At 42.1% G+C, this 15,994-nt stretch overlaps 1 protein-coding gene across 1 annotated transcript in view; it reads right to left on the minus strand.

Moving 5' to 3' along the window:
* RASAL2 (RAS protein activator like 2) overlaps nt 1-15,994 on the minus strand; it is a 125,393-nt gene that overhangs the window by 86,517 nt on the left and 22,882 nt on the right. The window contains exons 2-3 of the mRNA XM_029084264.1: nt 11,864-11,991; nt 2,839-2,965 (exon numbers count right to left, since the gene is read on the minus strand). Of these exons, the coding sequence (XP_028940097.1) occupies nt 2,839-2,965; nt 11,864-11,991 (255 nt within the window). The remainder of the gene's footprint in view (nt 1-2,838; nt 2,966-11,863; nt 11,992-15,994) is intronic.

Below are 15,994 nucleotides of genomic sequence, written 5' to 3' on the forward strand. Positions count from 1 at the left end.
CAGCAAGGGTAAAAATGAAAGAGATGGTAAGAATGACTACAGCAGCCCTTGGGTAAAGCACACTTGACTTCATGTTGACCTTTGGCGAGTTACACACCTCTTGCTTCAACTTCTCAGCTGTAACGTGGGTAGTTTCTCTCCCACACACTTCCTAGGAATGGTGCTACAAGGATGTGCACACAATGCTACAAAGAATGCCACAAAAATTTGCAGAATGGGTACTACTGCTGATTATGCAGAGCCCCTGAAGAACAAGCACTGTTCCAGTTGCTCCATTACCAAGAAGACTGACCTCATACGACATCCTTGACTTTTCATATTGTAACTGTAGCGCTACAGATGAAAAGAGTTCCATCTTGATTTTTCCTTTTTAAAAATAAATAAATAGATAAATCAACAAATCACAAGAAAGGTATGACAACCTTAGGGGAAAAAAGCAAATGCCACTGCTATGCCTTAACCTCTGCACTAGAGCCAGCCCAAAGGAGCTCATCTGCAAGCAGAAATTTCAGGTATCATGATAAGACGCAACGCCTGCTGTTGCCATGTTACGCACACGATTCCGTAGGACAAGCTCGATATTCTTATCAGCTCTGCATAGCCATTTCTCTACTAGATATCTTAGCTGCCTCTGCTGCACTTTTCAGCTTTTAGTGTCCATTCCAAAACTATTTTAGTCCAGTTGTTATCTGTGCTGCTGATGATACATTCTGGCTGCCACCATCCGTTTCTTTCTCTTTTATAAAGATGTGTAATGGTTTCCTTCACTGGTTTGTCCTTTGGTTCAACATCTTGGCACATCGCTATTCAACCCACTTTTTTTCCATTAGCAGGAATTCTGTAATCACGGTAAGAGACATTTCTAACCAGGATGTGAAAACAAGGGAACTACCTAGGGTGTTGCAATCAGAGATAATAGATATACTTTCCTCCTACTTACCCTCACTCATCCTTCCTCACAGTATGGACATTGCTCAGTTTTTCTCAAGCTCATGCCTCTCTTCTTCCCCTCCCACCACATGCCCACTTCCTTTAGCTATACACTTTGTGATGTCTGTATTCACTACAGTTGCAGCTCTCATATGGAGAGGACCATATGGATACAAGTTTCTCTTTTACTTTTAATACACATTCTTGTCAGGCATACATCAAGTAGCACACTACAAGATACCACATGCATCTAAAATTGTAGCAAAATATATAGTAAGGCATATACCCAAATACCACAGTCATCTACTCTGTATGGTAATTCAAGAAAAATTAAGAAGGTTACATTTAAAAACACAACACTGGGATTTCCAGCTCTTCAGATGCTCAGTGCTAGAAAGCCTTCTACACATTTTTTTTGCACATGGTATAGAAAAAGTCTTTTAAATCCTAGATTTTAAAGGTCTTTCTAGTTTGCAAAGCTGTAAATAATATTCATTGCATAGCACAGACTGGCTGCAATATGATTCTTCATTTATCTCACTAGCCCCACACCTGAAGCAAGTACTTTGCTTATAACACTGTGTAAACAGGTTTAATATTGGTTTTAGTTCCAAACAAGAATGAGTATTTCTTCATCTGTCAAAAAACAAGGAGATAATTTAGAGCTGTGTTTGAAATGCCACAAACAAATCCAATAGGAGTTCTGTCTGTCACACATTCCCAAGTATTTTGCAGTTTTCCTTCCTAAATCCCCAACCTGCCCTGTTTCTTTTCAGACTTCTAAACTGGGAATCAAACAAAAAAAAGAACCCTACTGCCTTCCTCAAATAATAAAGAGTTAAGTAGTTCTACGGGCAAGTACAAATAAATAAGTACTACAGTTGTAATGTGTTAATTAACTATCTCAAAGAGTGGGATTTTAATGACTTGTGAGCAACATACAGAATAAAATTCTTTGGCATAAAAACCAGCTGAGCCTGTGAAATTAAAAATACCTTACCTGCTCTTCACCTTTGACAACGATGTTATCGAGGCTGCTTTGCTGTTTAGAGATGCATGTTACTTTTTTTCCTCAGAGCTCACTCTCTCCCACGATTGACATTTTTTTTTACAGCTGAACTAAGGAAGAATTGCTCCTAGATCCTATCAGCCTATGCCAAGGAAAGCTTCTTGCATAGGTTGGGAATAGAGAGTTCACTTGTGCGTGGTTGCTGCCTCCCTGCACTCTTCCTTTCTTCTGGAAAGAGTTGGAATGATGCTCTTTATGCAGCCACCGGTGGGGTGGAATAAAGAGGGGGAATCAAGCCAAATCTAGACTTCAGAAACCACTGCAACAGAGCTTTTGTCTGTCACTTTTAATACCTGCCATTTCTTTTGCTTTCCCTAGATTTCAACGTGTAATTATAGCCAACAGCAGCAGGCAGTTGGTTTGTTCTTTTAGGAACTGTACCCTGAACAGGCAGGCATGAGGTAAGTTATAGAAAAAACCTGTTATCCAGTATTTATTATGAAAATATGAAGCAAAAGAAATTCCAGAGGGACTCAGGAGCCACTTAAGCTATCTGCTAGAGCTGCATTCCTATTGACCTGCATTCAAGCAGCTCTCAGTCGTAAACCCCAGGGCTGTCTAGTAATCTTACAAACACAGCTACAAACCTTCCCAGCTTCTCTGGCACTCCATAATAACTTCACTGATGTACGGATAAATCCTGGTGTTTGGAAGCAATTTTGCTGGCAGGCACTTACAAACAACACCACAGTCTCATGACCTCCACCATCACCTGGCTGTGATGCTACCCACCTCACCGGGCTCCTTTGCAAGGATGCTGCCTGGGGAGCAGTATCCCTCTGATACAGCTCGCAGCTATAAATTCAAATCAATTTATTGTGGCTGAGGTTTCCACTTACCTAGCTTGGCGGCCCCCTCTGGTGGGTACTCGGGGAACTGGCCCTCGGAGGGGACGCTCACCGTCCGCCGCAGGCATCGCCCTTTGGTAGCATCCACCGGTGGATCCTGGACCCCATCGATGGGCACCTGTGTAAAAAGGATGTTGACAGCTGTTAATTTGCCACTGAACCATGCTGTTAATATGCCATCTTGATAATAATTTAATTTTCCACTCATCTGGTAATAACTTTCAGACACAGTTTGGCACGCCTAGCCTTACCACAGAATTCCTGAGGCTCACCAGGAAAGCACTGCAGCGGTGAGGAGCCTTAGTGCACATGCAGCCTGGAGAGAGCTGCACACAGGTGTGCACCAACCTGTGCTCCAGAGGTATCAAGTCACAACACAGCCTGCCCATCTGACTAACAAGGCAGCCCTGCCCTTCCAAACTGGTTCTCCAATGCTGGACCCATTGCCACCCAGCCTTGCCCACTTCCACACTGGGAGAGTCAGGCAGAGGCTGCTGGTCAGATGGCTACATGTGAAACGTTGAGATTACAAAAGCATTTTTGCAGTCTCAGCACATATTCAATGATCAGCTACAGCAACTCAAAGAAAAATGGACATTTGGCTGATTGCATTGAGCACACAGAGAAAGGGGAATCCTTCTATGATTAAGTCAAACTCATCCTAAAAGTGGGACCTCAGAAGGCTCTAAGAAAGGCTTGGGGTCCTCACTATTTCAGAGCAATAAAATTCTGTCTGCTAATTCTCTTTAAAAGTGTAAATGTATAAAGATCTTGTTTCTCTTCTGAAATTTTGGCAGAACTTGACCCCTCGGGGTTTGCTCCCCCCTAACTTTTATTTTTAAACACCTGCCTGGATGACTACATTTTGCTAGAGAGGTACTTATGCTGGGGGGGAAAAAAAGTGTTAAATTGTGCTACCTATCACTACAGCTGGAGAGCATTTAGACAACAGTCAAGAGCTCTAAAAGAGCCTAAGCCACACAGTCACTTTGCCCAACAGTATAGACACCTGGGAACATGAAACAAACCTGAGGTATTCCTAATCCAATCCAAAAAAAAGGTACAAAGAGATGTGGAGGACAACGAAGAGAACCCAATTACTTTATGAATTTATACACACACCTTTGTGTATCCTGATTTTGTTTACAGGATCAGCATGGGTTAATTTAAGCATCAGTCACTTTGCATATAGAAAGGCAGACAGAGAAAAACTTCAGATAGCTACCTGCTTGCCAGAGGTATAATCCAGGTTGTCCCTGCCCGCAGAAGACCTCCTTCCATCACGAAAGAAACATTGCTTCCAGCAGGAAAAACACATCCTTCGTTCTACCCTTTTGAAGAGGTTCAAAAGACAGCAAAGATCCTTCAAGCTACTGAAAGGCTGGTCACCAAAGATGGAGACCACATGGAGACATCATCTATGGAACCAAGCAACAGGCTCGTAGTGCCTGGTAACCACTGTTTCCTCAGCTGAGTCTCCACCTGGGGCCAGTACTGCCTTCTACAGTACTTCTGGGCCCCATCCACCCCAAAGTACTGGCACAGAGTGGGGCCAGAGGTGGGATGCAATGGTTAATTAACAAGTCTAGATAGTGCTTCCATGTCTCAAAGAGACGACACCCCAGTCGAGGAACTGGGAATTCCCTGAACCCACTAGCTGGTCCAAGTCACTTGTCCAAGGAAACCATGCCCTGCTTCCTGCTGCCCTGCCTGATAATCATGGTTATGACCATGGTTTTGCATGTCTTTGCATGTTCAGATATTAAGATTAGCTCAGTATTGATGAACTACTGGATCTGCTGTCGTTTTGACCTGGCTAATTGTGCTTCTGAGTTACTGCATTTCTTGTTGTAAAAACTCAAGATAATTATACTCCTGATCTATATTTGTTATTGCAACGTTATTTATAAATTGTTTATCTCTAAAGCTGTTGGTCTGGTGTCTTTTACCATATCTGGAATCTGTAACTTGGTGGGGCCACCTTAAGCAGTTATATTCAACAGTTGGAAGAAACCTGGGGGACGAGGAAGAGATGCAGTGTCCAGGGGCTGGAGGCAGGCACAACCCCTCAGTGCCCAAAACATCTCAGCCCACTTTTGATGAGGACATTGGCTTCAACACTACAACAACAATACATGCAATAGTGTAATTTATTTTCCTACAGCTACATAAAAGACAACTTGCAGCTAAAGGAATAGAAACCCCTGTCATATTTCCTGTGCTGCTTACCGTTTCATATCTTCAACCATCTCTGAAAACTGAGTATTAATAGCAAACAAAAAGATATTATTCATTTATACTGAAGGTTGTAAAAGATGTACAAGATACTGTACTATTTCAGAAACAGGCTGCATGACAATGGCTCTCACAAACCAGTTCTGGCATTTCCTGACTTTTAAGCATTTAGCATTCTCTTAAGGTCATTTTTTAATGCTATTTATTCCTCTGCTGGTCTATTTGTCTCTTTCAAACAGCGCTCATTTTTCAAAATAAGTTTCCCAAATCCCTAGAGGTTATACTGTTAAGGTACTTTCTTTGCCGGTAGGTTTTTACAGCAGCTCCTTTGACGAACAATCTCTGTGCGAAAGCATATTAGGAAGTTAAGCAGAGACTAATTTTGTTAGTTTATGCCACATTCATTCAATCAAGATCACATATTAGATTTTCAGTTTACATCTGGAGGCTCTATTTGGTCTTATTCCCTTCTAAACACTCTTCTGCTCCACTGCCTCTTCTGCCTCTCCTGATTTCCTTCAGAGCATTGTTGGTGGGATGCTGCAAGCCCTGTCTCCAGAACAGCTACTACCAGTCATACCACACACCTGCTTCCATACACCTTAAAAGCATCAAGCTACCACCCTGTGGGGTAGGTTTCTCCACTATTAGATTTTTTTAACCAAGAAATGAATATAGTCCATGTTCTTTCAAGTATTCCCCTTTGGTATCTGTGTATGCTTTCAGATATGGGATGATAGAAACATTCCTTTAATCCACTGACACAAATAAAAGCGCTACTATCACCCCCGATAACTGTGTATACAGGAACAGTGACAATAGCTGAGGGGACACTGCTGACTTTCTGCCGAGGGTGAGGAGGAGAATGGTGACTGAGGCCACGCTGTCCTTTGTGTCCTTGGGAAAAGCAAACAGGCTGCAGCTCACCGGAGTCGGTGTCAAAACCAAATCTACTTCTGCATACCAGAGATAGGATTTATCTTCAAAGAGGAACTGAGCCATTAACAGGAAGATTGTCTGAGAGCTCAGGTCCTAATTCTGGGTCACTTAGCCTCTTGTACTTCGCATTTGCCCAGACTAGGAAAACATTGTTAGGCTGCACACTAAAAAAGGTTCAACAGTGTAGCTATGTTCATCTAGTGCAGAACAGCCCACACCAGCAAAAACTACTCTGATAGTGTATTTACAGTGGCTTGAGAAAAACCTGATACTCTTTATTTCACTCCGTAATTCTATCAGCTGTATAAGGAACAACGTATTAATGCTACATAGTTTGATCTACACCAGAGAATATACAAACATCCCACAACTTCATGGACAAGATGAAAGTAGCAAAGTAGTTAAAAAAGATGCCCCCTTAAGTTTGACTTGAAAGTGCTGTGTTGTTTTAAGTACCACCCCTCCAAAACCACAGTCTCAGTCTATATTATAGAATCATAGAATGGTTTGGGTTGGAAGGGACCTTAAAGATGATCCAGTTCCAACCCCCCTGCCAGCAGCAGGGACACCTTCCACTAGACCAGGTTGTTCAAAGCCTCATCCAGCCTGGCCTGGAACACTTCCAGGGAGGGGGCATCTACAACTCCCTTGGGCAACCTGTTCCAGTGTCTGACCACCCTCACAGTGAAGAACTTCTTCCTAATATCTCATCTAAACCTCCTCTCTTTCAGCTTAAACCCATTTCCCCTTGTTCTGTCATTAATTGCCCTTAAGAACTAACCCTAAGACTACAGGATCAGTATTCATTACTTAGCATAAGATCAGCCTGCTCTTAAAAATACAGCTTCAAGAACATGCAAAATAATCTTGGTCAGCAGCTCTGAACCTCTCCGGGCTGGACATGTTTTTAATCAGGTATATAAACTGCTCGGTGGTAGGTCAAATGGATTCACTGGGACACTAACTCTGGGACAAGAAGGTGCTTAGGGACAGTCCAAATGCTGACAATTTTGGCAATCTTGACAATTTTTGATCATAGGCCACGTTTCACTGGCAAATTTCACAATTTAACAAGGATGGGATCAGAGCTTGGACTCTGAACTCTTGAACATCACAGCTCACCTGCCACTGAACATGCTTTTAAGTATAAAAAGCCTGTGTCTGGGATTTCTAGTGGTTTTATGAAGAAGAGATTAGGAGTAAAAGCTTTACAGGCATTTAATGCCTTTTAAAGGCAAACTGAACTAGGCTCTTTTTTTTTTAAAAAAAAAAAAAAAAAGGTAGGAAAAAAGGTTTCTTCATTGCAGACAGATTTTTCAAGATTGGAAAGACTGATTCAAGCCAAAAACTTGAGAACTTGCAGCCTCTTCTGAACTAATAGTCAAGAAGTTTGGAATCACGCCAACAAAACAGTTAAATAATTCATTTTAATTTTTACCTTCCTCCAGAAAGTTATAAGCTGGCTAAAATTTTGACATAGAAATCCACTTTCAAAACGTTGACAAACAAACAAACATTTCCTTGGGCTTCTAGAAAATAAATTATTAATTTCACTTGGGAATTGAAGCAAATCTTTTCTTACGACTGGGTTCAGCTTTGACCAACTCCTATTTACAGGTAAAATGTATTTACTGTGAGATACCAATGTGACAAGTCTTCTGAGAATGGCAGAGGACAGTTCTGAAGAATCCCCCTGGGGCCTCATGCATCAATATTTGCTCTTGCTGCTTTCTCCTGGGAGCACTGCTGTCACTCTGCTATTAATGTCAGTCACAGGAGATGGACGAGTAGGACAATACATCAGAGATGTCCTGCTGCTGGCCTCTGTCACCAGCAGCAGTAAGTATTAGATCTTGTCACAGTGAATGTAGCTTTTTACTATACTTTGCCCTTTATTAAAACCACCTCTAAAGACAAGAAGAAAGATGAGGTTTTGGGTGCAGGGAGGAAAAAGAAAGAGTCTAACACAGTGAAAAGTGCTCTTCGTCTTCATTTCCAACTGAACACAAAATGAAAAGATCCTGCAGGACAGCAGCCAAGTTACCGACAAAGACTGACTAAAAAGCAGCCCAAAACCAGATGCAGCCATTTGTCACATCCCTCCTGAAAGTGCTGTCCAATGGATTATCTAGCTGAAACTGCTCCTCATAAACACTAACTCATTTCCTTTCCCTGTTGAAACAGCACTGAGTTTGCAGACACTTTTAGTGTGCCCTCACAGCTCTTACCCTATGGAACAGGTTTCACAAAGGATGAAAATATCTACACCTTCTCGACAGTGGGGAAACTCTTCCCTGCAGAAAACAAAACCAACTTGATTTGTAAGTGAATCAATCTAGACCTGTTCTCCTCACCTTGGAGGATGCTGCTAGATATTACCACACCATGATACGTTGTAGTAATTGCACATCTCCTGTCACTCATGACTCCTTATTTGCTAAGTTGTCTTTCATGTCCCTACAGGGGTTCATTTTCTCTCTACTTACTTTTTGGGCATCAGTCTCTTCCCTTCATTAATAATCTTCATTCTCCAGTCTCACCTACTTTCATTTCACGAAGCTGACAAGGTGTCAAGTAATTAATATTTTTCTACACTGCACAAGGCGATACCATCAGACTATTTTTGTCTAAGTAATTACAGGTATTTTTGGATCAAGTTGTACCTCAAAATTTCTCTAATTTCCAGCCTACTCTTGCACTTGCACAGCGCAAAGTCTCTCTTGCACATACTCTATGCAAACTGCCTTGATAAAAAAATCCATAGTGGTGGGATGTTCTCAGAAAGGAATTTTCTTACTGCTCTGTTTATTTCTGTACTGTTCCCTCAGTCTTAAAAATCTGTACAATTCATAATGCTGTATTTTAACAGCACTGACTGAAAGAAACCAAACTTAGCATTATACCCGAAAGAACTAAGAGATCTTTCACTTACCTGTTTGTATTTTGTATGTGTTTTCCTACTTGTTTGGCTTTGAGGTACATACTTGCATAATGATTTTTACAAAGTACTATAAACATCAAACATTTCTGTTCCCTTTCAATTTCACACAAGCTAAGCTTCTTGGATTTTTATTCCATGAAGTAACAAAGCAGATGCACAGAGGATAAAATGAGATGCTTCAGACTTACAGTTTTCAAATTATACCAGCCTTGTGATGATATAAGTGCTCCCCTTCGACTGCAAGGGCACTCTGCTGTTAACTTCTCCTCCTCCTTCCCCCACACTCACCTCCTTACTTCTGTCCTTCACATTGTTTCTAAGATCCTCTTCAGCAGTCCAAAGAAATTCTCACCTACCCACTCAATCGGCAGTCTCCATGTTCAGAGCAGGAACCTCTCCATCTTCAGCTTCCTGTTGCCTATCTCACCTCATTTCAGGTTACCAAAAAAACTCCTCCAGCATCACCCTTATATTAATTTTACTTTAATCTTCAATTTTCTTCTTTAAGTAACCTGCTCCTTCCTTATTTACCTGGTCTTTTGCTTAGGCTCCCTGTACCTGTGGTCCCACCCATGGGCTTTTTTCAACTCCCCTCCTACATACTTTTCAATCATTATGCTCTTCCCAAGCATCTCTCTCCACTGCTGCCTTAGGCCTTTGTTCACCCTCACTTCTAGCTCACATTTCATAGAGCCCCTTTCAACTCTGAATGACTTGCCAAGTAAAATTTAACTGAGCCGCCTCCCCGTCCCTTTCTCAGGAAAGCTACAAGGGATATTTCTATTTCAGAAAAACCAGAAGGTGCAAACCCAGAGCGTCAGCTCTGTGCCTCTCTCTTACCTAGCAGTTCTACCCCTGTATGTATGGCATTTAAGGGCTCATATGTACACTGCCATGTGCACAGACTTGTAAACTAGATTAAAACAACCTTTTATTTTCCTACAGGGTACTCATGACTCTGCAAGGAGTTCCCTTTTTCCTTTCACTTAATATACTCCCAAATTACTTGAAAATCAGCATGGCAAATCTGACTCCAGCTACTAGCTTCTGAAACAAATTGCATTATCAGCATGTGGAGTCACACCTGCACCAAAGGCATGTCTGCTTGGCCCACCTGCATGCAGCATTTCCCCAAACAAGTCATTTCTCATCGTGGTAGTGCAGGCAGGTTCCTTTGAGAGTACACTGCAAAGATTTACTCCACTGCTCGATTTTCTGGGGTTACTACTGTACTTAAAACCCAGGCTCTGTAGAGTCTGATATTTAATTTCTCCAAACTCTGACAAAAATCAGAGTGTATTTAAACATAGCCTATAATGACTTCATGCACCAGAGATACATCTGACTTCCCAAACTTACTCCTCAGGATCTAAGCAAAAGACTCATCTTACTCCCAGCAAAATGCTTTTAATTGTATGTGGTAGGAGAAATTAAGAACCCTTAAGTGCATGATTACCACCTTTACATAATCATTTGTGATATGAGCCAGTGTTGTTTTCAATTACATTTCTTTAGTGAGATGCAGCCTTTTAGCCCACCTGTGCTGGTATAGTTTTAAGAATAATTCTGACATGTCCTTAAGTTTGTTCAGTATACACTTTAATTCCTCAGGTGACAGTCCTGTCAGACTAGAAAAAGAATTACACAGTAAACAAACATCATGACACTGGCTTTCCATTTTCCCTGTGTTTGATCACCTCTCCTATGCATTAGCATTGATGTTGTTCCCTTTTAATAACTCAAGTCCTTCTCTAAACCGTTTCCTCCTACTCTCCCCTATGCAAGGAAATATTTCAGCCCTTTTAAATAAACCTGATCATAGCTGAAGATGAAAAATATTTAGTGCTGCATCAGAAACAGGTCTCATACTCTCAGCCTTTACAGAGTCGTACACAGAAGCTTCAGAAGAATCAAGAAAAACCACAAAAAATAATGTAATCTCCAAATGTAGGAAGCCATGGTATTAGACTCAAATCCACGGGCATTTATATGTAATAAAATCTATTTCAGTAATCTGAAAACATTCCTGTTTTATAGCTCCTCCTGAAATATTTATTTTTAAACCCAATAAATCTACAGCAGAATAATGAAATAAACAAACAAATCCAGGAGCATTATGAAATGCTTCTAAAGCTCCTGTATTCGTGACAGCCTGTAGACATCAAATATCACAAGAAAAAAACAAATGTATCATGGCACAGTCTAGGAGAAGGGAATGATCAATGTTCGTTTGTTCAGTGGTTCAATCAGCTAAAACATGCCTCCTCTTTAACCATATTAACATGACTTCCACTGCAAGGCACAATGCCAGGCACTACATGCTATATATACACACACGCAGAGTAATTTCATAATTAAAGCAAAGGTGGTTGCAATAGCTTTGTCTATCCATGCCAAGGGGCACTCAATCTTCCTTGCTGCATTTAGCAAGAGAGAGGGCAAACCTCTGTCTCAAAACTTACCTGGTGACTGCAGCAAGGATGACTGTACAGTGTGAAGGTTGCACACACCTTCTCTGCCCAGCGCTGCCCGACAAACAAATCCCTTTTCCCCTGTACTGTGCTTTTCCCTACCGTTTGCACTCACCTGAGGAGGTATGTTGACGTGGCTGTGGTGGTTTTAAAAGCAGCAATAACATAGGAAGATGTAGTGGAAGGCTTAAACATAGTCTGTAAAATTCCAGCAGGGAGTTTTGGATGCACACGGTTTGCTGTCATCTCCACCATGCAACCGTCACTGGATTAGAACTGTGCGCTATGCACAACAGGCTCGCTCCCCTTTCCCCCCCCCTTTCACTAGACTCATGAACAAAACAAAGGGGAGATGAAAAAAGCTGCCTTCCTGTTTTACCAATAAAGGCCAAAAGGTAAATCCCGAGTGGCCAACGTGAGCTCCTCTCACCTCTTTCTCCCTGTTGAGCAGCACCAGCTGGCTGTCTGTCAGGATGCAGTATTTCCTCTCCCATGTTGTTGTTTCGGTGTAGGGGGACTGGCCGCAGGACAGTCTGTGTGTAGGTGGACCTTTCACATCTGCAAACAGAAAACCACGATGCCAGGATCATTAGCACGTGTCATTAACCACCTTCTTTGCTTTTGTGCTTCTGCAGGTAGATGCGAACCCAAACTGCAATCTGTATTTAGCAGTGCCTGTTTCGGGGTATTCAAAGACACAATGCTCATCCCAGGAGGCACCCGTGTGGAACAGTACGTAAGGTACACTGTGAATACTTATTTATCTATAGCATAACATACAAAAATGGCAATACCCAAGATGAATACAAATGTCTTTGTCAAAGACTGAAATATAATCAAAAGAAAAGACAAAGAGCTCTCATGCAAAATTAATTTTCCTTATACTCCCTTCCCAAAAGCTTGGTTATATGCGTAGGGCCCTGAGTATAACCTAAATCTTAATAAACTAGATTATTTGAGACTAAGGATAGAGAGAGACATAGAAAGATGCAGATCAAGGAAAGCAGGCTTGAAGAAGGGATAAAAAATTTCAAAGGGTCGGGCATTTAATTGAAAAGGGCTTATTGGCATCTTTTGGTAGGGAAGCTATTTAACTAAATAGGGACAGATAGGAGTCTTCCAGCATTTTAATTTCACCACAGCCACTACAGTGGTTAAACCTTAAAAAAAACAAAACAAAATAAAAACCAAAACCACCAAAACAAAACAAAAAACCCCCAAAAACTCTCAACAAAAAAAATCTACAAAGCAAAACAAAATCCACCTTGTTTGGCTCCCAATGCTGACATTTTAAAATTTATTTTAAAATCGATTTCCCTTAAGTCTCTCAGGCTTGAGCTACATATCACATTGTGCCTCTCACTCCTACAAAGTTTTCTCCAAGATTGGGAAAGAAAAGCACGTGAACAAGTGCAGCAGACAAGACTTCACTGCCAAGCAGCGACGCGCAAAAGCAGAGAAAGCCACGGAGCAGCAGCAAGGTACCACTACGAGAATACTGGGTGCAAAGAAGGGTGCCCTAGGAATTCAAAAGTGCAGCCAACTTATATAAATCTCTTTAGAGGAAACAGAAATACTAGATGAATAATAGAAAAAAGGAGATGTATGCAATGGAGCCATGGGTAGCATCATTTATACAAACTTAGAAGACAGTTTCATCTCTTTCTCAATTCTGAGATTAAGTTCTGGTTGCTTCGTACCATTAAGTTTTGGTTTTATCTCGCAGTCTAGTTTGGTATAACTTTGCTTGCATTGATCTAAAAAATCAGCCCTTCTCAATGTATATGCTTGGAGTTTCCTGAACTCCCTGAACTACCTCTAAGAGGTTGAAAACACACACTGCAAAAAATCACAATATTCTTAAGGGCTTGCTGCACACGAGTCCAGGACCTCCCTCAACTGCTTCAGGAGCTCATTAGGCAAAACGAGTGTTCCAAACCAAAGCTTTGTAACGTTAACTTCCTTTAGCACACACACTAACCCAGTGCTTCTTGTAGCTACTGATGCTTCTTGTAGCTACTACTCGGCTTCCCCACTAGAGGCCAGCGAATCCTCAAACACCCAGCACCTTCCCAGCGCCAAGGAGCTCAAGTCACGGAATTACCTGGATTGGAAAAGCACTTTAAGATCATCGAGTCCAACCATGAACCCAACACTGACAAGTCCCCGACTAACCCATGTCCCTCAGCACTATGTCTACACGACTCTTCAATCCCTCCAGGGATGGGGACTCCACCACTGCCCTGAGCAAGCACTGAGTGATGAACCCCTCCAACCGATTCCATTCCTTGCAGACCCCGTGTATGCCAAATCCCACCTAATTATTCAAAAAGCTGCAACATCTTCATGCTCTTCTCCTGTGCATAACAGCAACTTTGTCTCCACGTTGAAAGGAATGTGCCAACTTCAAAAGCCAGAGAATTAACTTGAAAAATGGCTTTCAGTACCTAGTTCAACCTCACGCTGCAGCAGGATTTTTGTGATCATTCAGAAGAATGCTTGAAAACACACAAACTGCAAAAGCAAAAAAAAGAGGACCATGGCTCCTGCTGCTCTGAATAATAATGAAACGCATCTGTGCTCCCTTGATTTCAGTGGAGGTTATTCAGGAAAGAAGCTGAGATTCAGAATCGGGCTCCACAGTTCTCTCTCCTCACAAAGCTTGGTTTCCAACAGTGACTAGCAATGCTGTGTGCCTCAAAATTCCCCAAAACTTAGATAGAAGCATTATTAAGGAAAACCATCACAATCTCTGTGAAGCAAAAGTGTATTTATGCAAACTCCTGAAGCACAACAAACTCTCTCACAAGTTATGTATTTGTCCATCTTAATTAAAGACATTAACCCCCCAGGTAGATTTCTGGCACAAATTCAACTCACATTTATCATGGTGTGCAACCAAAAACCTAACCAGATGCCAAATAAGATCACTGTTGATTCTGCTTAGACCTTGGTTTCCCAAAAACCAGTACATCAACCCTATCTCTGCCTAAGCAACATGAACCTATGAGCAACAGGATGACAGAGGGAAGATAAGCAAGAAGGATGAAGCCATCGGCTCCTCACATGAGCGTGCAACAGAAATGTGAAGACCAGAGCTCTGGGGATCTAGTCTCTTGAGTAATGAAAGCACATGATTAATCACCAAGAGGAAAAAAAGGATGAAGACGTGCCACGTCCTGCTCATGTGGGTGGGCTAGCAGCATGAGTGCCTCCAGCTGCTACACTGAGCGATAACCAAGTAAACTATGTTCTGAAGTGCCGGTAGACTTCCGCATCATGGCAAAGGAAAACCCTTCTGGAACTACGAGCTCCAACGCTGAATCTACAGTCACGACTCTCCCAGCCCCAAAACACTTTCGCATTATTATAATTTCTACTAACGATGGGCCTTGGCAGGATAGCATCCAACTGATCTACGGGCTGCACAAAGGAATTAAAGAACAGAATGACTTCTTCCACTGCAATAACAACTCCAGGACTTTACTGAGTCATCAGGCGCTGCGGGCCAGCCACGGCTCCGCTGCCAAGTGAGTTGGCTATGTCAGAACAGCTTTCCACAGGCTGCTGGCAGAGGAACATGCCATCTCGGTGTCTGGAGCTGTCAATCACCACTAGAGAACACCACAGCATTAATATTTTGTGTTTGTATTGTTATCCTTTTGAACACATGTCGGGACACAGCCCCGCCACCCCTGCAGGCTGATCAAGCCTTCTCTTCAATGGAGAAGAGCAGTTGCAAGCTGGTTTTCTGATGCATCACATCCCATAACTTCAGCCCGGTCCCTGAGGCCAAGGCTGCAAACCCATCTTGCAAACTAGATGAATGTTGAATACATAAGGAAACCTGCTGCTACAACCACCCCAGCACAAATTCAGTGCATTCGTCCCACCTATTTGAATTATTTCTCAGCTAGCCCTCCTGCATGGTTGACCTCTTTGGAGCCTTTCGCAACAGCTGTAACTTCAAAACTGATTCTGAAGGAGAAGACTGAAGACTCTTTGGGACTTTACACAATATCATATATACACTTGGTCACTTCACAAACCCTGTTCTCCTTTCCAGTACTCTTCATCTTCGGTTTTCATTTTACATTCTTGGCTCCAACTTTTCACGTGAATGTAATAAAACTCACTGACCTCTTCTACTAATGCCTCGTAAAACTAATTTACCACCACTGTTTGAATTGCTATGGGAGAGAAGGGCAAAAAGTCCATGTGTAACTAGGACCACTTACACTTTTTTGGAAATATCAAAAGTCAGGGCTGTCCTTTCTCACTTGGGGCTACAATCCATCAGCTCACACGGGAAGGCTTGTGCTTTACAGGGTAACTCACTGATGAATGCAACTTCAGAGAGGAGTTGGAGGAGAGATCAGGGAGGTGCATCTGAAAGCTCTGAGTCTGCAGATGTTACGTGTGGGCTGGGCTCATTGCAGCCACACACCTAAATATGCAAGTTCTGGTGACAGAAGATTTCTTTCTCTGGTCTGATGCAATCCTTTCCATTCTGCATGATTACAATGAAGCATTCAAGCAAGCAGATCAGTTAGTCTACACA

Source organism: Antrostomus carolinensis, unplaced genomic scaffold, assembly GCF_000700745.2.
Source record: "Antrostomus carolinensis isolate BGI_N321 unplaced genomic scaffold, ASM70074v2 scaffold8043, whole genome shotgun sequence".
NCBI lineage: Eukaryota > Metazoa > Chordata > Aves > Caprimulgiformes > Caprimulgidae > Antrostomus > Antrostomus carolinensis.